We start from the raw sequence: 24,048 nt of genomic DNA, 5'->3' as shown, positions 1-24,048 counted from the left end.
TTCCAGGAGCCCACAGAGGGGGGTGTTCACAAGCAGGCACCTGCAGTTGGCCCTGCGCTGCAAAGTGGGCACGATTAATTTCCGTTTGACAACTACAAGTTGCACAACCAAACATTTATTTAAAAGTTCAAAACACCAGAAGCATAGGCTGATTTTAGTTTTCTTCCCCCAATATTTCCAGATGGATGCGAGAGGCGGCTGTTACTGGACTGTGCTGAGCAGTGCAACATTAACAGTAATGGTTCCCTCTAAGGTATTTGGTGCCTAGCCTGCTCTGTGCATGACTGTGTTAAAGAGACTACCTGCAAAAAGGCATGAGCCCTAAGGCAAAAGAATATGGGGATTGTCTTGGATCATCTCACTAATACAAGGTTGAGGGACTAACCGCAAAGCTTGCTCTGGAGGGCAGGCTCAAAAGAGGCTACAGGCGCTTTTTGGCGATGGAATTTTGAGCCTAGTTTTCACAAAGAGCAGAAGAGCTAGTAAACAGCTGCCTGGACACTATCAGAGTGCAGGTGAAGCCTCTTGCAATAAATGCCCTTCTATTTTTTTAAAAATGTAGAAAAGCAGATGATGGAGAAGGCACCTGCTATTTCATTATCTGCTACAGAGCTGGGGAAGTGGTGGCACTCAAATGTTGCACTCTCAACTCCGGTCTGCCCTGGTCAGGAATAATAGGGGGGCACAGGTCACTCTGCAGAGGGATTCTTCATAGTAAGAAACATTCTACCAGACATTCTACCTTACCTGTAGTCTGGAGTGCTAGAAGCAACATCAATTTTATCAGCCGCTATTCATAAGGAGGTCTATGAGCAGGCAGATAGGCAAAAGGTTTTTGTACATGCAGATTGCTCTACTCTTGAGGGCATGTTCCTTCTATATGAAAGCAGGAAAATTGGCTATGCCTGTCTGCTTTGCTTCCTGCCCTCACCCCCAGCTGAAAGTTTAGCCTATAACACTTTCAAACATATATCAGAGGAGGGAGTGTCATCATAAAGTAATAGGTGTGTAAAAAACGTAACAGGCAATCAAGCTAAGCATAAAAGAAACAGCCTAATCTAACAAAGAACGCAAGTCTGCAAAAGGTACACACAGCATAAGAGCAGCACAATGTACCAGACTCTTTGGTAAAGGATAAAAGCAGCATTAGATTCCTAAATAACATTTTGAAGAGCAGAACGCTCAACTAGAGCCTAGTGCACAAAAGTTAAGGCAAAGCAGAGACTACTTTTGAAACACATCCATCCGTCAGCCACTGTGTCAGTCCAAGACTTTAGCTTGCAATTGTGCTGCTACCTACATAGATAAGCACCTACAACCGGAGGCTTGCAGTTCTTCGCTCTGCAAAACACATCCACCTACCAAAAAATATCAGTTAAGTGCTGCCCTGTCTGCTGTAATCTCTTTCTCAGTGAGTTAAGGTAAATTTTGCTAGAATAAGGGGCTTGCAGTACAGCTACCACTCTGGAAATTCTATTAGGAAGTTGTGACTCTCAGAAGGTCACACTGAACTTTTGGAAGCCTTTATAGGAAGAACAAATAACTTTGATAAAGCAAGGAACCAGAAAGATGCCAACAGGTCTGAAAGGTGAATTTTGCATCTGGCTCTGCATTCAGGCTGGTGGTCCCTGTGATCATTTTTTTAAAAACCAAACAAAACAGGAAACGTATCTTCAGAAGAGGATGGTGTTGCCTTTAGCCTCTCTTATTTTAAGAGTTTAATTCTTGCAGTAGTTTCTGAGCAGCACTGTTCTTTGGTTCAATTTTCAAGAGGCTGTTGATATCTGCTTTACTAGATCTGTAGTCCTGGAAGTAAAAAAAACATGTAGATATTTGGCAGGAGACGATTAAAAGTGTTCCCAAGAAATCAGCTCAGGAAAACTTGGAGAAAGCAAAAAGTGGCACCTCTACATTTAATAAAAATCTTGAGAATTTAGTGCATTCGGCAGCACTGCCACTTCTACAACCCCATCCTCTATCTCATGGTTTATAACACTACCTGGTATCCTTTGCAGCATATGGGCACCAACAACTCCCTGGATTTAGTGTTGACTTTAGTAAACAAATGCTTTTGATTACTCTTTGGGATGTTCTCAATTCCCCCCACCTCCTTGATGATCCCAATATCCTGAGGAGCCTGTCTTCAGCTGCTGCCCCAAAGCAGCCACCTTCCAGGTGTCAACTCCTTTACAAACATCTGGAATGGGGTGACAGAAACCTCTAACCTGCCAGCAAATTTTGCCCACCTGGGGGTCCACTTTAGCCCACAAGGCCATTTTCATTGGTGATGTCAGCTGATGGGAAAAGTTTAATCCTGCATTGGCTGCAAACCCTGTTCTTGACAGTGAACAGGATCACAAAGCCAAGGCAGCAGGATTTGATTCCTGTTCATCAAGAGAAGAATTTGCAAAACATTATCTGAAGCAGCTCTTTGCTGCTTCTCTAAGCAGGTTTGAGAAAGGAGTTTGTCCCACCACCCATTTGCTTAAAGGAACGTTTGCAAAGGGCTTTAAAACCAATGTGGGTTCCCAAGCAGCCAACATCCAGCTGGCTGTAAAGCACTTGCAAACCAGATGCAAGGGATTTTGAGGTAGGTGGGGCTGCCCACCTATCATGTGATGTCACAATGACATGGTGTGATTGAGAGGTGTGTGATTGATAAAGATCTCTAGCCACTGGAGCCAGAAAGGTTCCCCAGCCCTGCTCTGAACCAAAGGGGGTGGAACTGGGTAGGTGGAGAAAAACAAACATTTCCCATGTTGTAACTCGGTGACCCAAAATTATAGGAAGTTCCTTACCTTGAGCTCTTTATATGCTTGTGCTCGTCTGTAAAATGCTTTGACATTCTTTGGGTCCATCTTAAGTGCTTCTGAGCAATCCTGAATTGCTTCCTTGTACTGCTTCATATTCAGGTAGCAAAGAGCCCTACAATGTATGCGAGGAAATAGAACAGCCTTTGGAAACAACTGCTATGGAAATCCTGCATTTGGAATGATCTCATACACCTAAGATGTCATACACCTGCTGGGAGTAGGTGTTCAAATGCTCAATTTTTATTTCATACAATTTTTATCTCATACACCTAAGATCTCATACACCTGCTGGGAGTAGGTGTTCAAATGCTCAATTTTTATTTTGAGACATTCTCTCATAGAATGATTGTTATTGGCAATTGGTAAGTAGAATGAATGAATATTGCCAATACAATTGTCAAGTCCAACATCATTAAGAGAAATCTAACTCAACCATGATTAAGTTGTAACAATGCACTTCTGAAAAGCTTGCCTTTCACACCCCACCCAAAAACAGTCATGACTGCAGTTTTCCTGAATGAGCTAGACTGCCAGAATCATCATCATCATCATCTCTTCTTTTTTAAAAATGCAGTGGCTTTCTGCTCATCTGTAATAAACCAATGTGACTGCAGCCATTTGCACCTTGGATCAATTAGGACCATCATCTTGCATAGCCACATTTCTAGCTTCTGTCAACAGGTCCCCGTCCCCCCCACAAACTTTCAAGTAGACTTTTAAAGAGGCTGGAGCTAAAAAGATGTGGAATCTGGTATTTTCAGGAAGCTGAATGCTGCACATAGTAAAAACAATATGTGCTCCTATAGAGTAGTGGTATATACAGAGCATAATTTGCATATACTATCATTATAGAACGTAACTAAACCATTTGGGAGGAAAGGACGCTACCCAGGTACTCTTAACAGCTTTAACAAAAACAGAGCCCACAGGAACATATCAGCCAAAAGAACTAGGCTTCATGAGGATGACCTGTACTTGTGCATCCAGGCTGTTAGTAAACACTGTGAGGAGTAACAAGTAACCAAAGAGTTAACTGTGTTCTGTATAGCACCTGACCACTGAGGAAGATATCATGTTACAGAATGTACCAGAAGTGCTTCTGTATGTTTCAGTTGGTTTCGTTTCTGCCTGGGAGACGGTCGCAAGATGTCTGCGCTCTCACCAGGTTGTTTGTTATTTTCTCTCTAGAATAAACTTAAGTAGTTATTAGAACACTTTGAACTCTGTGTGTTCTTAAGAGGCTTTTTATCCAACGGCTATACAAGCTTTCGCTGTGTGAGAAGAAGAACTCTGCTGTGTGTGTTTTACTGCCAGCCCGGATCTACGGAAGCAGAGAAGCGCAGAGAAAGCGCGCCGGGCGATAATCAGTGGCTCCTAATTGAGTCATAAACAACTCAAAGGAGTCCTATACCCGTCACAGGTTATGGGTCATAGAACCTAATCAATCACCAAAGCAATAAAAGGTGATTGCAGCTGTAAAAGCCGTGGAGAAAGCCGGTGTAAAGAGCTAGCTGGGAGAAACCTGTTTTGCAGTCGGCAATCAACAGATGCACTCGCTAGCAGAACGACCCTGTACCAGAAGGCTGGGATCCGCAGTCTACCCGGAGGAGCAACGTGAGCTATTCTGAGTGAGTACACAGACACGGAGCCCGGGGGTGGACAAGATGGCGGAGCAGCTACAGGAGTCATTTGTCGTGCCGTTCCAGAGGTTGAATGGCGACAACTATGCAGAGTGGAGAGAAAGGGCCAGAATGTGGTTGCTGGGAAAGGATTTGTGGACTTGTGTGTTAAATCCTCCAACCCCTGTCGCTGATAATTCAGCAGCTGAAGCACAGAGGTTTGCAGCAGAAACCAGGAAAGACAATAAGGCTTTATGTGCCATTGCCATGAGCTGCGATGCTACGCAACTGCCCTATGTGCAAAATGCTGAAAATGCTAAGCAAGCCTGGGACAGTTTGGAAAGGGTCCATCAGAGAAAAACAGCTGGAGCTAAGCTGCATGCTATGAGGCATCTCTTTGAGTTGAGACTGAGACCAGGGCAACCCATTAAGGAGCACATTGCCAACGTGATTGATGCATTCCATAAGCTGCAGCGGCATGAGCTTGTGTTCAAAGAGAAGGAAAAAGTTTATATTTTGCTATCTAGTTTGGGAAACGCCTATGAACATTTGTGTTTAACATTTGAGACGATGCCTGAAGCAGAACTCACGATTGCTTACGTTTCTGGGCGTTTGGCGGATGAGGAACTGAGACGCCAGAAAGAATCGGCTGAGAAGGGGGGCCGTGGGGGCAGAGAAGCCAGTGGGGGTGCAGTAAAAGGCACTGAGGAATCCACTGTGAGTGCGTGCGCAACAAGGCTTTGCTATCGGTGCCAGCAGCCTGGGCACGTAGCGAGATTCTGCCCAGCTCCGGAAGTAGCCAAGGTCACTCAGCCAGGTGCCAGGCAACCCAGCGGACGTGGTCGTGGGACCAGCCAGCAGCGCCGAGGCAGAGGACGTGGGAAAACTCCAGATAAGCCTGTCAGCCATCTTTCTGCTGCCTTAGCAACGATTCGAAACAGAGGACAGGACAGTTTCGCTTTTATTATCGACTCAGGCAGCAGCCATCATCTTGTACCGCCTTCAGGACAGATCCTGAACTGCAGGCCACTTGAAGATGAAAAAAAGCCTGCATCTTGCTGATGGTTCTTCTGGAACAATTAAAAGCAAGGGTGTTTTTTATATGCAATGCTTAGACACTAACCTTGATGTTTATGTTGTACCAGGCATGGAGAATGGTCTTTTAAGTGTGTCTTGCTTATTGCGTGAGGGCTTTGAAATAAGTTTTGCCAATGGTGTTTGCAAAATTGCCAGAGATGGGGCTGAGCTGGTAAGTGTTACTGTTGGGTCTGATGGTCTGTTTGTCCTAGATGGGAGGGGGCAAGCAGGTGGAAGTAACACTGGTGATGCTCAGGCTAAAAGTGCCAATACCCCAAAGGGCACAGAGGGCGCTATCCATAAGGATTGTATTCATGCTTGGCATAGAAAATATTGTCACATGTCTTTTCCGTATGTGAAAAAAGCCCCTGCTTTTGTCAAAGGTTGCAGGTTCAAGCCATGTCGTAAACACCTGCAATGCCGCGCATGTGCGAAAGCGAAGACGAAGAGATGCTCTTATCCTAGGTCTGAGAGGAAGAGCACAAAGCCATTTCAGTTAGTGCACATGGATATTTCTGGGCCTATGTCAACGTTAAGTTTAGGTGGTTCAAAATATGTTTTGTGTCTTCTGGATGATTTCAGCCATTTTTCCTGGGTCATAACACTGAAAGAGAAGGGGGAGGCTGCCAGAGTGATACAGGAGTGGGTAGCCGAAGTAGAACTACAGTTCTCCGTCACTGTCCAGTGTTTTCAGAGTGACAGGGCGGGAGAGTTTTTGAGTGCAGAACTACAAGGGTTTTTCCGCAGCAAGGGAATTAGGCACAGAAAAACCGCTCCTTTTAGTCCACAGGAGAATGGTTTAGCTGAAAGGAAATTTAGAACGCTGTCTGAACTGGTGGAGGCAACGTTGTTTGATGCAGGACTACCCCAGAAGTTTTGGGGGGAATGCTATAAATTTGTGAATTATTGTTCCAACCGCGCTTTTAATTCAGTTGTGGACAACACACCCTACTACATGTTGTATGGCAAAGTTCCGAAGGTGCACTATTTCAGAACTTTTGGGTGTGAGGCTTGGGTTCTAATTCCAAAGCAGAAGCGCAGAAAGGGAGGATCAAGATCCAGAAAAATGATCTTCTGTGGTTACGAACCAAACTCAAAGGCTTGGAGGTTTGTACCAGCAGAGGGGGACCAAACCCGCGTTCACATTAGCAGGAGTGCTACATTCTGTGAACAAGAGGGCTGGAGACGCATTCATGCTAACCCCGAAGTTCTTCTTGACTGGTCTTCAGGTTTTGACCAGGAAGAGGAAACTCAGGTAGCTGATGCTGGAGTTCCAGGTGCTGCGGGACCAGATCCAGGTCAGGCAGCTGGTCCAAGTGGTGTAGCTCCTAGGGAAGTGAAGCAAGTAGTCAGAAGCGCACCGACTTCACCCCAGGTCAAGCCTGGGAAGTACAGCAAACGTGGTAGGTCACCCACTTCACCCAAAGCAAGCCCAGAGGGGGCTGCAAAGCATAGTAAGTCTCTTGACAGTGCTGCTAGTCCGAGAGAGCCACAGTCAGAGACAAGCAGTTCGGATTTAGAGGGGGAAGATGTGGGACCAAGGCGTTCAAAACGCACCACGAAAGGTAAACCACCTGAAAGGTTTTCAGCTGTCAGTGTATGGGCGTACCTAGCAGTGTGTGAGCCTGAAAGCTTTGAAGAGGTGCAACAGTTGTCAGTGGAGGAAGCTAGTAAGTGGAAAGTTGCAATGGAGAAAGAGTTGAACTCCATGCAATCTCTTGGTGTGTATAGCCTAACACAGTTGCCAGAAGGCAAGAAAGCAGTCAGTTGTAGGTGGGTCTACAGGCTGAAACCCACAGTGACTGGAGAGCCTCAGTACAAGGCTAGATTAGTGGCTAGAGGTTTTACTCAGAAGAAAGGAATCCACTACACAGATGTCTTTAGTCCGACTTCGAGAGCGGAATCTTTCAGGATGCTTTTAGCGACTGCAGCGCAGAGAGGCCTAGTGGTCAACCACTTTGATGTGGACACCACTTATTTGAACTCTGACCTCCAGGAGGAGTTGTACATGTTGCCTCCTCCAGGGTTTGAGAGTGACGTGCCAGGTCAGGTGTGGAAGCTGCACAAGTCGATCTACGGTCTGAAGCAATCAGCTAAAAATTGGAATTCATGTCTTGATTCTGTTTTGAAGAGCCTAGGTTTCAGGAAGAGTCTAGCTGACAGTTGTCTGTATCTCAGAGGTGAAGGAGAACAGCAAGAACTGTTGCTTGTCTATGTTGATGACCTGATCTGCTTAGCAAAGAGCCAGATGCAAGTGCAGAAGTTTGCAAAAGAGCTAGGCAAGAGGTTCAAACTCAAGAATCTAGGTGCAGTGAATGTTTATCTAGGTGTGCAGATAGACAGAACTGAGGATGGAAGTTTTTTGCTCAGTCAGAAAGGCAAGATTGAACATTTGCTTGAGAAGTTCAGAATGTCTGACTGTAAAGGGGTCAGAACACCCATGGAGACAAACTTTGTGAAAGAGTCACAAGTGAAGGACAAAGCAGCGTTTGAGAGTCCTGAAGTGTTTCAGTCAGCGCTAGGGAGTCTGTTGTATTTGTCACAATGGAGCAGACCAGATATTGCTTTTGCAGTCAATTTGCTCAGTAGAGAAGCATTGAAACCTAGCGTGCATGCTTGGAATGGCATTAAGAGAGTGCTTAGGTATTTGCAGGAGACCAAAGAGTATTGTTTGGAGATGTCAGCGCAAGATGAGCCACAACTCACTTGTTTTGCAGATGCTGATTGGGCCAATCAGGAGGACAGGAAGTCAGTGACTGGTTTGGTAGTCAAGTTTGGAAATGCCCTGATTGGTTGGCGGTCGCGCAGGCAAAGCGTAATAGCAATGTCTTCCACGGAAGCAGAATTCTGTGCGTTGTCTGCGACATGCACTGAATTGGAGTACTACAGATGTTTGGTCCAGGAAATCTGGGGTGATTGTAGCCAGCCCATCACTGTTTGGGGCGACAATCAACCATCTTTGAGACTGGCGGAGTCTGGACAGTTCAAGGCCAGAACCAAACACTTAGACATCCGCTTCCGAAACGTATGTCAGAGCATACAGGCAGGCTTGGTGAAGTTGAGGTATTGTCCGAGCCAAGAGAACCTAGCAGATGGGTTCACAAAACCCTTGAGTTTCCAACGGCATGGGGAATTCTGTGAAGGGTTGGTTTTGGGGTAAGTTTGGATACCCGCTATCCACAGTGTTCAGGTGAGAGGGGGTGTGAGGAGTAACAAGTAACCAAAGAGTTAACTGTGTTCTGTATAGCACCTGACCACTGAGGAAGATATCATGTTACAGAATGTACCAGAAGTGTTTCTGTATGTTTCAGTTGGTTTCGTTTCTGCCTGGGAGACGGTCGCAAGATGTCTGCGCTCTCACCAGGTTGTTTGTTATTTTCTCTCTAGAATAAACTTAAGTAGTTATTAGAACACTTTGAACTCTGTGTGTTCTTAAGAGGCTTTTTATCCAACGGCTATACAAGCTTTCGCTGTGTGAGAAGAAGAAGAACTCTGCTGTGTGTGTTTTACTGCCAGCCCGGATCTACGGAAGCAGAGAAGCGCAGAGAAAGCGCGCCGGGCGATAATCAGTGGCTCCTAATTGAGTCATAAACAACTCAAAGGAGTCCTATACCCGTCCTGGAGTGTCCAATACCTTTCCATATATCTATTGTCTTCCCCAATGGCCCCTTTGCAAACACTCTCTTAGCCCCTACGACTCCCAGCCTACTGTTGGCTTATTCAAACCTAGCCTCCATGAGCTTCATGAATCAGGTGTTGGCCTTTTTAGGAGCACAGAGAGGGTGATAATTCCAGAATTAGTAGTATGGGAGAGCTCTTACTGTTTCTGTTCTTGGAGGCTCAGACTGGCCCCATCAAAGTAGGTTATGTTGTGAAGTGCCCTGAGATCTAAGGGTATAGGGCAGTATGTGAGTATAGGAGGGAAGGAGGACATGCAAGTGTATGTTACACTTGAGTAAAAATGTCACAACCCCAAAGTATCCCTATTGACCATATTTGCATACAACCCTAAACCAACATCCTGGCTTAATAACCTAAGATATATGAGAGTGATGAGCACCTGCAGGCAGTCCCTTTTCCGCCACTTTCCCCCTTCCCTTTGCATGAACCGCAGCAGAAGTCAGGATTCAGCACTAAGCTTTAGCTTCCTGTTTCTTGCAACCCAGAAACTATTGTTAATGGTTCCAAAACAAGCCAGAATATGAAGCCAACTTTAAAATATGGATTTTTGGCATTTTATGTGCAAATGCAGTTATTATCTTCCACCCACATTACAGTTTTAGGACTGTCAAAATGGTTTCTGATACAATGTGCTACAGTGCAATCTGGAACTGTCAGATGGTTACATTAGCATTACCTGTTAGTGTATGTTGCACCTTCCAGCTTATGGAGTTTTAAGCTTTCTGTGTACTTCTCAACAGCTTTTTTATAGTTTCCCTTCTTTACAAACTCATTTCCTTCCAACTTCAACACATTTGCTCGATCCATTGTGGCTGCAGTAGGCACTGAAAATCATTTCAAGGGGAAAAAAACAGTGTAACTCTGAAAGCGGCTATGACAGAGGGCCATACCACAGATGAAAATTCAGTCCTTGATGTTTCAGTGGGTGGAACTATAACAACTGAAGGTCAAATTATTATGTTAGGATATACTTGTTAAAAGCTCCTTCTGACGATTGCTCACCAAGGACACACATTTAAAAGCTACTCAATGCCAACACAAACAGCTAGCCTTTTGTGTTAGGTAGTTCCAGCAAATCTCAGTGGGTCTGTGAAAAAAAGGGCTGGAGAAAAAGACTGCGCTGCAGTACCAGCTCTATGGAGCTGACAATGGGAACAGGAAACATACAATAGAAGCATACTGTATTCTTACCTAATACATGGAAACTGAGGTATATAGACAAATGAAACTGTACTTTGATTAGGTCTGGGCTGCTTGTGATGCAGCAAGCTAAATGTAGCACAGCAGTGAAGTTATGGAGAGCATCTGATAAGTTTTGAAAAGTCTGGTTTGTATTGCTGAGACAAGAGAACTAGAAAGGTTGGGTGGGTGGGTATGAAGCACATGGCAAGCCACAATTCTTGACTGATGGGCTGCGTTCAGTTTGGTGGTCACAAGTTCTGCAGATGAAGTGGTTAAAGTGTACCTAAGCCCCTATTCCCACCTGATTCCAGGTGGTTTCTCTAAACCAGGCATGTCCAACAGGTAAATCATGATCTACCGGTAAATCACTGGACGTCTGTGGTAGTTCGCTGGCTCCCCCCAAAGAAGCTGAACAACTGTGGCTCCCCTAAAAAAAGCTCAACATTTTACCTTCCTCCCTGAAAAAACTCAACAACTTTGACCCGAACCCCCCAAAAGGGGGTAGATCACTGCCAGTTTTTAACTCTCTGAGTAGATCACAGTCTCTTGGGAGTTGGCCACCCCTGCTCTAAACTGCTAGAGTTATCAGAAAGATAACAGTTGGAATTTGGATGAGTTACTTGAGGCTCTATGTGCTCTGTCTCTCATTCTCATCCCTAAAGCAAAAGAACTACCCACCTTGCTTTGCTCCTGCAGTGGTGTTTTCATTGCTTCTTGTAGTAGCTTCTTGGCTTCCAGGTGGGGGCTCCCACAGTCTCTGAGCAGAAACTGGAACAGATGGGATGGGTGGGAGCTTCTGCCGCCACTGAAGACCATCTTTTTCCAGTAAGGCTTTGGTCATTCTGGAAGAGGACAGTTATTAGTTTAGCCATTGTCTGACACGATCACCTTCCCATAAACAGTAGCCAGCTAGTATGATTTATACACATCTGAAGCACAGAAGTTCCATTCCTAGATCTGGTTTCCTGGAATACAGACAAGATCTATGCTTATTTTAACAAAGGTGGGCTGCATCTTAAAAGATATCAAACTGTTCTGGAACAACATAGAACCCACTATCTAAAGGCACATACACAAACCTAATTTGAAAGGAGCAAGAATGATCTAAAATATACATTTTTAGAAAATTTTTGTACATTCATTTTGAACACAGAGCAGGGGATTACCGATTGACTCCATCATGTGCAGCTTGTACAGTGATATCAACCTGTAACACAGTTTTGTAGTCCACGTAGGCTAAATTATATCTCTCAAGAGCTTCATAGGCTGCTGCGCGCCTCAACAGGGGTTTGATTCCAAAAGGGACCAGATCCAGGGCCCTAAAATCAGCAGAAAAGGCAGCAAAAGATTACTGGATAAATAAACGTTAAACAGCAGAATTTACAATGTTCAAACTCAATTGGTGGAAGAGGGTTCACATGCACAGCACATATTTATCAAAATTTCAAGTATCTGAAGAGTTTGGGTGTCTCTTGGCCTCTGCTGATAAAATGTACAGTACTTTAGAAGCAGGGATGGGAAACTCGTTGCTGGACTTCAGCTCTAATCTGTCCCAGGAAACCTGGCCAATGGGAGTTGTAGTGAAGCAACATTTCTAGGCCACAGGTTCTCCATCATATAAAAGTTATTTGAGCAAGCCACACCATTTCACAATGAAATTTTACATATGCGAGAATTTTTCGATCAATCCCGCAACCTTTGATGGGTGGTTTAGAACGATTGTGTCCGGCATCACTTTCACTGTGTGTGTGTGTGCGCCAGTATCTATACTCAGCAGAGTTACATCTCAATGCAGCTCTTTCCTTAGAAACATCTTCAGGGTTGAAGGTACACACAGTAGGGAATAACACTCAGGGACGCCATAAAGATTCAGGCATAAATGCATATTGGTCGCAAATATACACAGACATTCACCACTGCCATGGTCAAGGCATGCTTAGAGCCCAACAACAGTCCAAGACTCACTCTCCGCTTCTCTCGCCACAAGCCGCAAGCAAGAGACTCACAACAAGTTACACAGAACCAAAGGACAGTTCCCACAGAAAACTTCCTTCCATAGACAAAACAATCTTAGCCATCTGCTTCTTCTTAAAACTTCTCTGTTTCTGGAACAAATGATTCTCTCTCATACAGAGAGAATATCCAACAAGATTAATGTTATCTTGGATGGACCCTCCCCCCTTCTTTATCTATGTCTAGCTATCTGTAGCAGCGGCATCACATGTGATGAGTAACAAGTAACCAAAGAGTTAACTGTGTTCTGTATAGCACCTGACCACTGAGGAAGATCATGTTACAGAATGTACCAGAAGTGTTTCTGTATGTTGCAGTTGGTTTCGTTTCTGCCTGGGAGACGGTCGCAAGATGTCTGCGCTCTCACCAGGTTGTTTGTTATTTTTCTCTCTAGAATAAACTTAAGTAGTTATTAGAACACTTTGGACTCTGTGTGTTCTTAAGAGGCTTTTTATCCAACGGCTATACAAGCTTTCGCTGTGTGAGAAGAAGAACTCTGCTGTGTGTGTGTTTTACTGCCAGCCCGGTTCTACGGAAGCAGAGAAGCGGAGAGGAAGCGCGCCGGGCGATAATCAGAGGCTCCTAATTGAGTCATAAACAACTCAACGGAGCCCTATACCCGTCACAGGTTATGGGAGATAAGAGGTCCTGAACCTAATCAATCACCAAAGCAATAAAAGGTGATTGCAGCTGTAAAAGCCGTGGAGAAAGCCGGTGTAAAGAGCTAGCTGGGAGAAACCTGTTGTTTTGCAGTCGGCAATCAATAGATGCACTCGCTAGCAGAAAGACCCTGTACCAGAAGGCTGGGATCCGCAGTCTACCCGGAGGAGCAACGTGAGCTATTCTGAGTGAGTACACAGACACGGAGCCCGGGGGTGGACAAGATGGCGGAGCAGCTACAGGAGTCATTTGTCGTGCCGTTCCAGAGGTTGAATGGCGACAACTATGCAGAGTGGAGAGAAAGGGCCAGAATGTGGTTGCTGGGAAAGGATTTGTGGACTTGTGTGTTAAATCCTCCAACCCCTGTCGCTGATAATTCAGCAGCTGAAGCACAGAGGTTTGCAGCAGAAACCAGGAAAGACAATAAGGCTCTATGTGCCATTGCCATGAGCTGCGATGCTACACAACTGCCCTATGTGCAAAATGCTGAAAATGCCAAGGAAGCCTGGGACAGTTTGGAAAGGGTCCATCAGAGAAAAACAGCTGGAGCTAAGCTGCATGCTATGAGGCATCTCTTTGAGTTGAGACTGAGACGCCAGAAAGAATCGGCTGAGAAGGGGGGCCGTGGGCGCAGAGAAGCCAGTGGGGGTGCAGTAAAAAGCACTGAGGAATCCACTGTGAGTGCGTGCGCAACAAGGCTTTGCTATCGGTGCCAGCAGCCTGGGCACGTAGCGAGATTTTGCCCAGCTCCGGAAGCAGCCAAGGTCACTCAGCCAGGTGCCAGGCAACCCAGCGGACGTGGTCGTGGGACCAGCCAGCAGCGCCGAGGCAGAGGACGTGGGAAAACTCCAGATAAGCCTGTCAGCCGTCTTTCTGCTGCCTTAGCAACGATTCGAAACAAAGGACAGGACAGTTTCACTTTTATTATCGACTCAGGCAGCACCCATCATCTTGTACCGCCTTCAGGACAGATCCTGAACTGCAGGCCACTTGAAGATGAAAAAAGCCTGCATCTTGCTGATGGTTCTTCTGGAACAATTAAAAGCAAGGGTGTTTTTTATATGCAATGCTTAGACACTAACCTTGATGTTTATGTTGTACCAGGCATGGAAAATGGTCTTTTAAGTGTGTCTTGCTTATTGCGTGAGGGCTTTGAAATAAGTTTTGCCAATGGTGTTTGCAAAATTGCCAGAGATGGGGCTGAGCTGGTAAGTGTTACTGTTGGGTCTGATGGTCTGTTTGTCCTAGATGGGAGGGGGCAAGCAGGTGGAAGTAACACTGGTGATGCTCAGGCTAAAAGTGCCAATACCCCAAAGGGCACAGAGGGCGCCATCCATAAGGATTGTATTCATGCTTGGCACAGAAAATATTGTCACATGTCTTTTCCTTATGTGAAAAAAGCCCCTGATTTTGTCAAAGGTTGCAGGTTCAAGCCATGTCAAAAACACCTGCAGTGCCGCGCATGTGCGAAAGCGAAGACGAAGAGATGCTCTTATCCTAGGTCTGAGAGGAAGAGCACAAAGCCATTTCAGTTAGTTCACTTGGATATTTCTGGGCCTATGTCAACGTTAAGTTTAGGTGGTTCAAAATATGTTTTGTGTCTTTTGGATGATTTCAGCCATTTTTCCTGGGTCATAACACTGAAAGAGAAGGGGGAGGCTGCCAAAGTGATAAAAGAGTGGGTAGCCGAGGTAGAACTACAGTTCTCCGTCACTGTCCAGTGTTTTCAGAGTGACAGGGCGGGAGAGTTTTTGAGTGCAGAACTACAAGGGTTTTTCCGCAGCAAGGGAATTAGGCACAGAAAAACCGCTCCTTTTAGTCCACAGGAGAATGGTTTAGCTGAAAGGAAATTTAGAACGCTGTCTGAACTGGTGGAGGCAACGTTGTTTGATGCAGGACTACCCCAGAAGTTTTGGGGGGAATGCTATAAATTTGTGAATTATTGTTCAAACCGCGCTTTTAATTCAGTTGTGGACAACACACCCTACTACATGTTGTATGGCAAAGTTCCGAAGGTGCACTATTTCAGAATTTTTGGGTGTGAGGCTTGGGTTCTAATTCCAAAGCAGAAGCGCAGAAAGGGAGGATCAAGATCCAGAAAAATGATCTTCTGTGGTTACGAACCAAACTCAAAGGCTTGGAGGTTTGTACCAGCAGAGGGGGACCAAACCCGCGTTCACATTAGCAGGAGTGCTACGTTCTGTGAACAAGAGGGCTGGAGACGCATTCATGCTAACCCCGAAGTTCTTCTTGACTGGTCTTCAGGTTTTGACCAGGAAGAGGAAACTCAGGTGGCTGATGCTGGAGTTCCAGGTGCTGCAGGACCAGATCCAGGTCAGGCAGCTGGTCCAAGTGGTGTAGCTCCTAGGGAAGTGAAGCAAGAAGTCAGAAGCGCACCGACTTCACCCCAGGTCAAGCCTGGGAAGTACAGCAAACGTGGTAGGTCACCCACTTCACCTAAAGCAAGCCCAGAGGGGGCTGCAAAGCGTAGTAGGTCTCTTGACAGTGCTGCTAGTCCGAGAGAGCCACAGTCAGAGACAAGCAGTTCGGATTTAGAGGGGGAAGATGTGGGACCAAGGCGTTCAAAACGCACCACGAAAGGTAAACCACCTGAAAGGTTTACAGCTGTCAGTGTATGGGCGAACCTAGCAGTGTGTGAGCCTGAAAGCTTTGAAGAGGTGCAACAGTTGTCAGTAGAGGAAGCTAGGAAGTGGAAAGTTGCAATGGAGAAAGAGTTGAACTCCATGCAATCTCTTGGTGTGTATAGCCTAACACAGTTGCCAGAAGGTAAGAAAGCGGTCAGTTGTAGGTGGGTCTACAGGCTGAAACCCACAGTGACTGGAGAGCCTCAGTACAAGGCTAGATTAGTGGCTAGAGGTTTTACTCAGAAGAAAGGAATCCACTACACAGATGTCTTTGGTCCGACTTCGAGAGCGGAATCTTTCAGGATGCTTTTAGCGACTGCAGCGCAGAGAGGCCTAGTGGTCAACCACTTTGATGTGGACACTGCTTATTTGAACTCTGACCTCCAGGAGGAGTTGTACATGTTGCCTCCTCCAGGGTTTGAGAGTGACGTGCCAGGTCAGGTATGGAAGCTGCACAAGTCGATCTACGGTCTGAAGCAATCCGCTAAAAATTGGAATTCATGTCTTGATTCTGTTTTGAAGAGCCTAGGTTTCAGGAAGAGTCTAGCTGACAGTTGTCTGTATCTCAGAGGTGAAGGAGAACAGCAAGAACTGTTGCTTGTCTATGTTGATGACTTGATCTGCTTAGCAAAGAGCCAGATGCAAGTGCGGAAGTTTGTAAAAGAGCTAGGCAAGAGGTTCAAACTCAAGAATCTAGGTGCAGTGAATGTTTATCTAGGTGTGCAGATAGACAGAACTGAGAATGGAAGTTTTTTGCTCAGTCAGAAAGGCAAGATTGAACATTTGCTTGAGAAGTTCAGAATGTCTGACTGTAAAGGGGTCAGAACACCCATGGAGACAAACTTTGTGAAAGATTCACAAGTGAAGGACAAAGTAGCGTTTGAGAGTCCTGAAGTGTTTCAGTCAGCGCTAGGGAGTCTGTTGTATTTGTCACAATGGAGCAGACCAGATATTGCTTTTGCAGTCAATTTGCTCAGTAGAGAAGCATCGAAACCTAGCGTGCATGCTTGGAATGGCATTAAGAGAGTGCTTAGGTATTTGCAGGAGACCAAAGAGTATTGTTTGGAGATGTCAGCGCAAGGTGAGCCACAACTCACTTGTTTTGCAGATGCTGATTGGGCCAATCAGGAAGACAGGAAGTCAGTGACTGGTTTGGTAGTCAAGTTTGGAAATGCCCTGATTGGTTGGCGGTCGCGCAGGCAAAGCCTAATAGCAATGTCTTCCACGGAAGCAGAATTCTGTGCGTTGTCTGCGACATGCACTGAATTGGAGTACTACAGATGTTTGGTCCAGGAAATCTGGGGTGATTGTAGCCAGCCCATCACTGTTTGGGGCGACAATCAACCATCTTTGAGACTGGCGGAGTCTGGACAGTTCAAGGCCAGAACCAAACACTTAGACATCCGCTTCCGAAACGTATGTCAGAGCATACAGGTAGGCTTGGTGAAGTTGAGGTATTGTCCAAGCCAAAAGAACCTAGCAGATGGGTTCACAAAACCCTTGAGTTTCCAACGGCATGGGGAATTCTGTGAAGGGTTGGTTTTGGGGTAAGTTTGGATACCCGCTATCCACAGTGTTCAGGTGAGAGGGGGTGTGATGAGTAACAAGTAACCAAAGAGTTAACTGTGTTCTGTATAGCACCTGACCACTGAGGAAGATCATGTTACAGAATGTACCAGAAGTGTTTCTGTATGTTGCAGTTGGTTTCGTTTCTGCCTGGGAGACGGTCGCAAGATGTCTGCGCTCTCACCAGGTTGTTTGTTATTTTTCTCTCTAGAATAAACTTAAGTAGTTATTAGAACACTTTGGACTCTGTGTGTTCTTAAGAGGCTTTTTATCCAACGGCTATACAAGCTTTCGCTGTGTGAGAAGAAGAACTCTGCTGTGTGTGTGTTTTACTGCCAGCCCGGTTCTACGGAAGCAGAGAAGCGGAGAGGAAGCGCGCCGGGCGATAATCAGAGGCTCCTAATTGAGTCATAAACAACTCAACGGAGCCCTATACCCGTCACATCACACATGGGGGTTCCATTCCAGAAGCAGCTTTGTACAGGAAGTGCAAAATTGTGTCCCACCAAAATTTCTTGGCTGTTGTCTGGCAAGCTTGGGGGTGGGGGAGCCCCTTGCAGAGGCCTTCCCCGTGTCTCTGTGGTCTTGCCTCAATCTTGCACATGTGGTGGCAGCATTGAGAGGGTGCATGTAGTCTTTCTGTGTCTCCACTGCCTTCCCCTCACTTCTGCACCTGCACAGGAGCATTGAGATGGTGGTAGCAGCAACCCAGCTCCCTCGGCTGTGCTTACCAGAGGGGAAGGTGGAGAGATGAAGGTGGGAGGCAGGCAGGCAGACAGACAGACAGAGACATGCAGGCAGAAGCTGCAACTCCATTCCAGCCTTTTTCTTCTGCCCGAGTCTCTGTCTGCCTTCCTCCATCTCCTCCCCTCCACTTGCAGCCATCCCTGGAAGGCTACTGCCGTCACTTGAGGCAATGCCCTTGCCACAGCTTCCTTTCTAGTGGTCACAGCTTTGTGTCATTGAATTTGTGCAAGTTAAATGTGCATGTGATGCTACTACACTGTTTTAAAATATATATTGAAAAGTATCCATATGCTGCTGCTTTGCTTGACAATGGTTTGCAAGGAGCAGATGAAAGAAAATGAAAACACAGCAAGATAAATACCACAAGAAATGAATTATAGGCCAGCTACTGCATCCAAAGATTGCAGAATGTGATTTCCCCCCCACAGCAGCAACTTTTTGCTGAAAGCAGTGGGGTCATTTGTTTATTTGATTCATTGATCTTAACAATTTATTTATCCAAAAATAAACTTGAAATTCAAAACCTACAACATGGGGAACACAACTAAATTGAAATGAGTAAAGCTATTTAACCAGCTTTAAAAACCATGATTTTAAATGCCTGGTTACTGCTGTTGGTTTGGAAGAGTCACATAAACAGTCTTCTGTCCTCCACCTATATTTTGGGCAGTTTAGGAATGAACACTGGAAGATAATCCTACTTCCAGCCAGCAGGGACAACAGAACAAGCCCCCCCTCTTCTCTCCAGCAACTTTGTGGGCAAAGTGTGTTGTGCTTCAACCCTGTCTAATATTCCCTAGCTGTAGAGGGAGGGTTCTGAATAGGCAGAGTGGGCCCTTTCTGTAGCCTGGGTCTGAAAGGCATCAAGCGGTAAGAGGAAGCAATGTATAGGAATATGTCAACTTGACTTCCATTCTCTTTTCCTTAGGACAGAAACTACTTACTCAGAACAATCCTTAATGCAGAGGCTACAGTTCCCATCTTTCAAATAGCAGGCAGCACGATTGGATAAAAGAACACTCCTCTCTTCTGCATTTGCATCCCCTAGATAAAAAGGGAATATTAAGTCAGATTTCTAAGCATAAGTACCTCTGGTGCTAAGCAAGGTCTAGTGGGATTTGGAGATGCCTCACCACCTGCAACAGAGATGGGGGAACATGTGGTCCTCCAGAACATACAGGTGAAACTCGGAAAATTAGAATATCGTCAAAAAGTGCATTTATTTCAGTAATGCAACTTTTTATTTTTACAAATGCTTTCTTTTGGAAATTCCACAGTAATAAAACAAATAGTTACAATAATACAAAAATAAACATCGCTATTACATTTCATTAATTACATTCCATTTATAATTGACCCGCCTAACGACAAATACAGTGGTACATCGGTTTACAAACACAATTGGTTCCAGAAGTCTGTACTTAACCTGAAGCGAACTTTCCCATTGAAAGTAATGGAAAGTGGATTAATCCGTTCCAGACGGGTCCGCATAGTACTTAAACTGAAAATAATCAAACCGAGGCGTACTTAAACCGAGGTATGACTGTAATTACAATTACAACAAATAAAAGCTTGACATATCTTGCTTTGCATGTCATTGATCTATCTCATATATTGGTTTCACCTTTTAAGTTGCATTACTGAAATAAATGCACTTTTCGACGATATTCTAATTTTTCGAGTTTTACCTGTATTGGAATACAACTTGTATCAACTTAGCCAATGGTCACAGGTGATGGAAGTTGTAATACAACATCCCAGAGGACTCCCTCCTCTGCAATATTGTTATCTTGTTACCTTGTGTAAAGCTTCAAGACCAGTAGCTATGATGGTGGTGAGGGCAGAGGTCACACTTGGGGGGAAAAGATTAATGAATGGGGCGGCTTCTTAGTAACATCACTAAACCAGTCACTAAACCATCATTAACCAGCACTCTTACCATTTTTTTTGCACTATAAAGGATATCACAAGAATTCCTGATTGTCTGCCGTGTACCTTAATTGAACATGATCTTTGTGCTGTCCCCTCCCTATCCTTATTTACTACATTTCTAAGCTCACCATCAAAGAGCTCAAAGCAGTATACTGTACATGGTCTCCCATTCCCTATGCATATGGTCTCACACTCCAATTGCATATTTTATCGTCACGGGAGACCCATGAGGCACGTTTGGCTGACAGTGGGTGACCGATGCAAATTTACCCAATGCTCTTGGTGGGTTTGAACTTGGGGGTGAGCGTAACTCTGTGACACACATGCTTTGGCTCCAGAAGGTCCTGGCACCTCAAGGTAGGGCTGGGGAGACTCTTGTCTAAAACCCTGGAGCCAGTCAGCACGAATAATACTAAGCTAGATGAACCAATGGCCCTGCCAAAGAAAGTAGATGTATTGCCAAAAGAGAGGTTAGGCGGTGGCATAAGCTTAATTCACAGCTACAGGTGCAAATTTAGAAAAATAATTACGGTACCTACTGTAATTGAAATCCAAATACAATACATCTAACTTACTGTTGAAAAACTGACAAGCAAATCTGTGTGCCTGTTAAGTTTGTTGTCAAGCTGCCGATGGACAACTTCAAGGCTCCTGCTCTCCAGTCATTATTTAGCAAGGATAGTTTTACTTATTTGTTAAGCAGTATATCAAATTGGTTTACATAAAATGGGATAAAACAGTCATTAGGTAGCCATAAAACACTTTTAAAACAGTAAACTTATTATCAGTATGTAAAAACTTTTAAAAACAAGGACACATAAATGAAAATAATGTCTTGGTTTAGCGGGCATAATGAACAGTACAACAAAAGAACCTGCCTAATATTCATAGGAATCTTTAAACTGGACTTAGATTGCATACTAGCCCTTTAAACAGAGGACACCATACAGAGGACTGTATTCTTTAAAGTATCACTATCATTATACAAGTTTATAAACCACTTCACAGCATCAATGTGGCTTACTTAATGAAACCAGAACACAGAAACGCAAGTTCTAACAATAAATCAATTCAACAAACTCAAACAATAAAACCATCCTAAAAACTCTGAACACAATTAAACAGTTTTGTCAGATATAAAATTGATCTTTCATAAATGGCTGGGTTACACCCCAAGGAAAACCTATTTAAACAGGAATGTCTTCAGCAGAAGATGTCTAAACACCATCATGTTAGGCACCCATTTGATTTCAACTGGAAACTGACTCCTGAGAGCTGGAGCTGCAACACTAAAAGTAGGACAGATAGCCATTCTAACCAATCAATGGCCTGCCTTGGTAAAAGGTAAGCTCCCTATAATCTTACACTGCTTACTACTGTCACACTATGACCCATGAACCTCTTTCTGGGTATTCCTGTAAGCATTTCCAATGCAGATTTCTTTGTAATTGGGTATGGAAGTGGAATAACACAATGTATGCTATCTATAAGTATAGATGCATAAGCAACTTTAAAGTTACTTTAAAATACTGTACAGGAGAATAGGGATCCAATTGCTGCCCATGTATATATCATGTATATTTTTTGCTTTGTATTCTTGGTAAGACAGCACATGTATGTCTGTAGCCATTATTGATACCGGTACCTCAGTAGGGGGGGGGGGAGCCTGTCAGATACAGCTCTCAGAGGCCATGTGATGTCCACACTAATGGAGAAAAGACTATAGAAAATATAGTGGGTTTTTTAAAAAAAACATTCCTATTCCAAAGAATACATATTCCTAGTTCTACAGAGACATGAGGGAAGAGACATTCTGTGTGGCCCCCAACAATCCATAGATCCCTGCTTCCTTTCATTTTTAAGCAAGTGTATGGCTCTTCTTGGTGCCCCCATTTCAGGATGTTTTTGCCCCCCATCTAGAAATCCTTCCCTTTCTCATGTTCAAGAAAGCCCAGACAGACACTGTTAAAAACTATATATGTGCCCGGCCGGGAGGGGGGGAGGGAGGAAGGAGAGAGAGAGAGACAAGGCCAAAGCCAGAACTCAGTTAAATCAACTTCTGTCCCTCACCTTAACTCCATTAGGAATGCAAAGAAAAGAAAGGAAACAGAAAGCAAAGTCTATAGCTGAGAAAGAGAGAGCCTAGAGAGAGAAGAAAGGAAACAGAAAATGTATCCCACGAGCTGTCCAACTGCTGGCTCTGTTTTATGTTAGTAACCAAACTTACTCATTGTGACACAATTACTGCAGCAGACAGCCTGCTGACCTAATAAGTCTAAGGCTGTGGAGGAGCTTCAGAGGCTACCAGAAACAATAAGACCGGGCAATTATGAAGACTTAAACATCGTCCACTCATCTGCCCACTGCAACCTACAACGTTGGGTGCCTTGTACTCCATGGGCTGCCAATTCCAGGAATATGTAGCGTGACAAAAGAATGCTGTTCCATATTAATCCAGAGGACTATAAAGCACCGCTACTCTACCTAAAGAGCTGGTTTAAGGAACAAGAAGCCCAGAGCTCCCAAAGCCAGCTAATGGGATGGAGTTTTTATATTCTGCCATGAGGTATGGTTTGAAAACTATTCCCGGTCTCCAAACGTACATAGTTGTATCCTTACTTTTGCATCAAACGCTTCAGGGTTCTCAATCTGGGACCTGGCGACACAACACAAAATGTTCCACAGCACAGGATGGTTTTATGGGAAAAATCCAAACCACCATTACTATTAACTTCTGTATATACAAGACTTCACCTGGGTTAGAATATACAAAGTTACCTATTAGTCAGGCCACCCCATCTAGAACTAGAGACTACAATTGACTAAAATTTCTCAGGGTTTTATCCAGCCCTAGTAAAATCCCTTTAGCTTTAGACACTGAGAAATAAACCTAAGACTCATCTCTCTCACACAACCCTACAGAGCAATTTAGGTCCCATCTCTCCTAGTAGCTTTCTCCGAGCCTCCATTTCACCCACTGTAAAGTGGGTGCAGCCCTATTTTGCAGGGGTGTTTTAAGGGCAAGCCCCAATAAAGGCCCTTAATGACTCTGCAAATCAGGAAGTGATTCACACATGAAATGGAGCAGGAGAAATCACAGGGTTGTTGTCATCAGTGCATGGGGAGGGGTGGGAAGGAACATTTTTTTGCAAGTTAAACGTTCGCCGATGGAATATGGCTTTGAATCCTCATAATCGGCAAATACAATTTTGGATCTAGTCACCCCATAGAAGTAATTTGGGGCAGGCGATATTTGAGACTTAAAAGGCTGCAAGAACTAAGGGATGGGTTAGGCTGGGGTGGGTGGGAAGACACATAACTTGGCTAAAGATAAACAAGCCCTTTATGGGGCAAAGCAGGAGGGCACTATAGCCCCGTAGATCCCCAGCCCAGGACCCCCTAGCCCTCTCTGACTGCCTTCTCTGGAAACTGAGGCCTTGCCAGGGCTTTCGCCGTCCGCCGCCAATACCTGCTGCTTCCAGTAACTCCAGCGCCCGGCCGTAGAGGGCGGCCGCCTGGCTGTATTGCCCATTGCGGAACTGCTCGTTGCCCGCCTGCCGCAGGTCAGCGATCCGCGACGCAGGAGCCATGAAGCCGGCCGCGGGGTGCGAGGAAGCCGGCGCCGGCTCTCGTAAGGGAAAGCAGCCGGGGCTGCAGCTTCCTCCTCCCTCTGCGCTCGATTAAGCAAGGGGGCGGGCGCCGTCCGCCAGAGGCTCCTCCTTTTCCCTCCAGGGGCGCCTGTGCAGGGCGAGAAGCGCAAGCTGGTCTCCGTGCCCGAATTTAGGCGAGGGGGCGTGACGCAGCCCCATTTAGCACATGTTCGCTTTCTCGGGAGGAAGCCCCAAGATGAAGATCAGTCAAATGACTTTTCACTTTGCCAGCTGTGGGGCTGCAATCTTGCGCACGCTAACTAGTTTTGCGGCTTCTGAGGAAGCGCGGGATGGTGGGGGAGCAGCAGTGCAGCGAGGAGCTACATAGCCACGCCCACCGCTATTTTTTTTAAAACAAACCCACTGGAAGCAACTGCCGCCAAGACCTGCGAAACCACGTGGTCTGGTGTCGCGCTGCCCCCTTTCTCCCTGCCCCGCCCCCTGCTGGTTTCCGGCTGGTGCT

General features: G+C 45.3%; 1 protein-coding gene across 1 annotated transcript; it reads right to left on the bottom strand.

The window, feature by feature from the left end:
* Positions 1-99: 99 nt before the first annotated feature.
* TOMM34 (translocase of outer mitochondrial membrane 34) lies at positions 100-23,609 on the bottom strand. The gene is made up of 7 exons (XM_035122811.3): positions 23,405-23,609; positions 18,948-19,047; positions 11,539-11,691; positions 11,051-11,214; positions 9,867-10,014; positions 2,799-2,925; positions 100-1,806 (listed from the first exon to the last, which is right to left on the bottom strand). Exons 1-7 carry the CDS (start codon positions 23,523-23,525, stop codon positions 1,711-1,713), a joined length of 909 nt encoding a protein of 302 aa, XP_034978702.1. The 5' UTR covers positions 23,526-23,609; the 3' UTR covers positions 100-1,710.
* Between the last annotated feature and the right edge of the window lie 439 nt (positions 23,610-24,048).

The sequence above is a fragment of the Zootoca vivipara genome, chromosome 7, assembly GCF_965207765.1.
Source record: "Zootoca vivipara chromosome 7, rZooViv2.hap1.1, whole genome shotgun sequence".
NCBI lineage: Eukaryota > Metazoa > Chordata > Lepidosauria > Squamata > Lacertidae > Zootoca > Zootoca vivipara.
Note: the sequence above shows the minus strand (reverse complement) of the source record. Positions and strands in the feature narration are given on the sequence as shown.

Bases quoted from the DNA above. Each gene is read 5' to 3' on its own strand.
- TOMM34 (XM_035122811.3), bottom strand. From the start codon at position 23,525: ATGGCTCCTGCGTCGCGGATCGCTGACCTGCGGCAGGCGGGCAACGAG. The intron at 11,692-18,947 runs GTAAGTAGTTTC...TGCTGATTTTAG, and splicing joins TGCATTAAGGATTGTTCTGA to GGCCCTGGATCTGGTCCCTT. The intron at 10,015-11,050 runs GTGGGTAGTTCT...AATGATTTTCAG, and splicing joins CACTGCAGGAGCAAAGCAAG to TGCCTACTGCAGCCACAATG.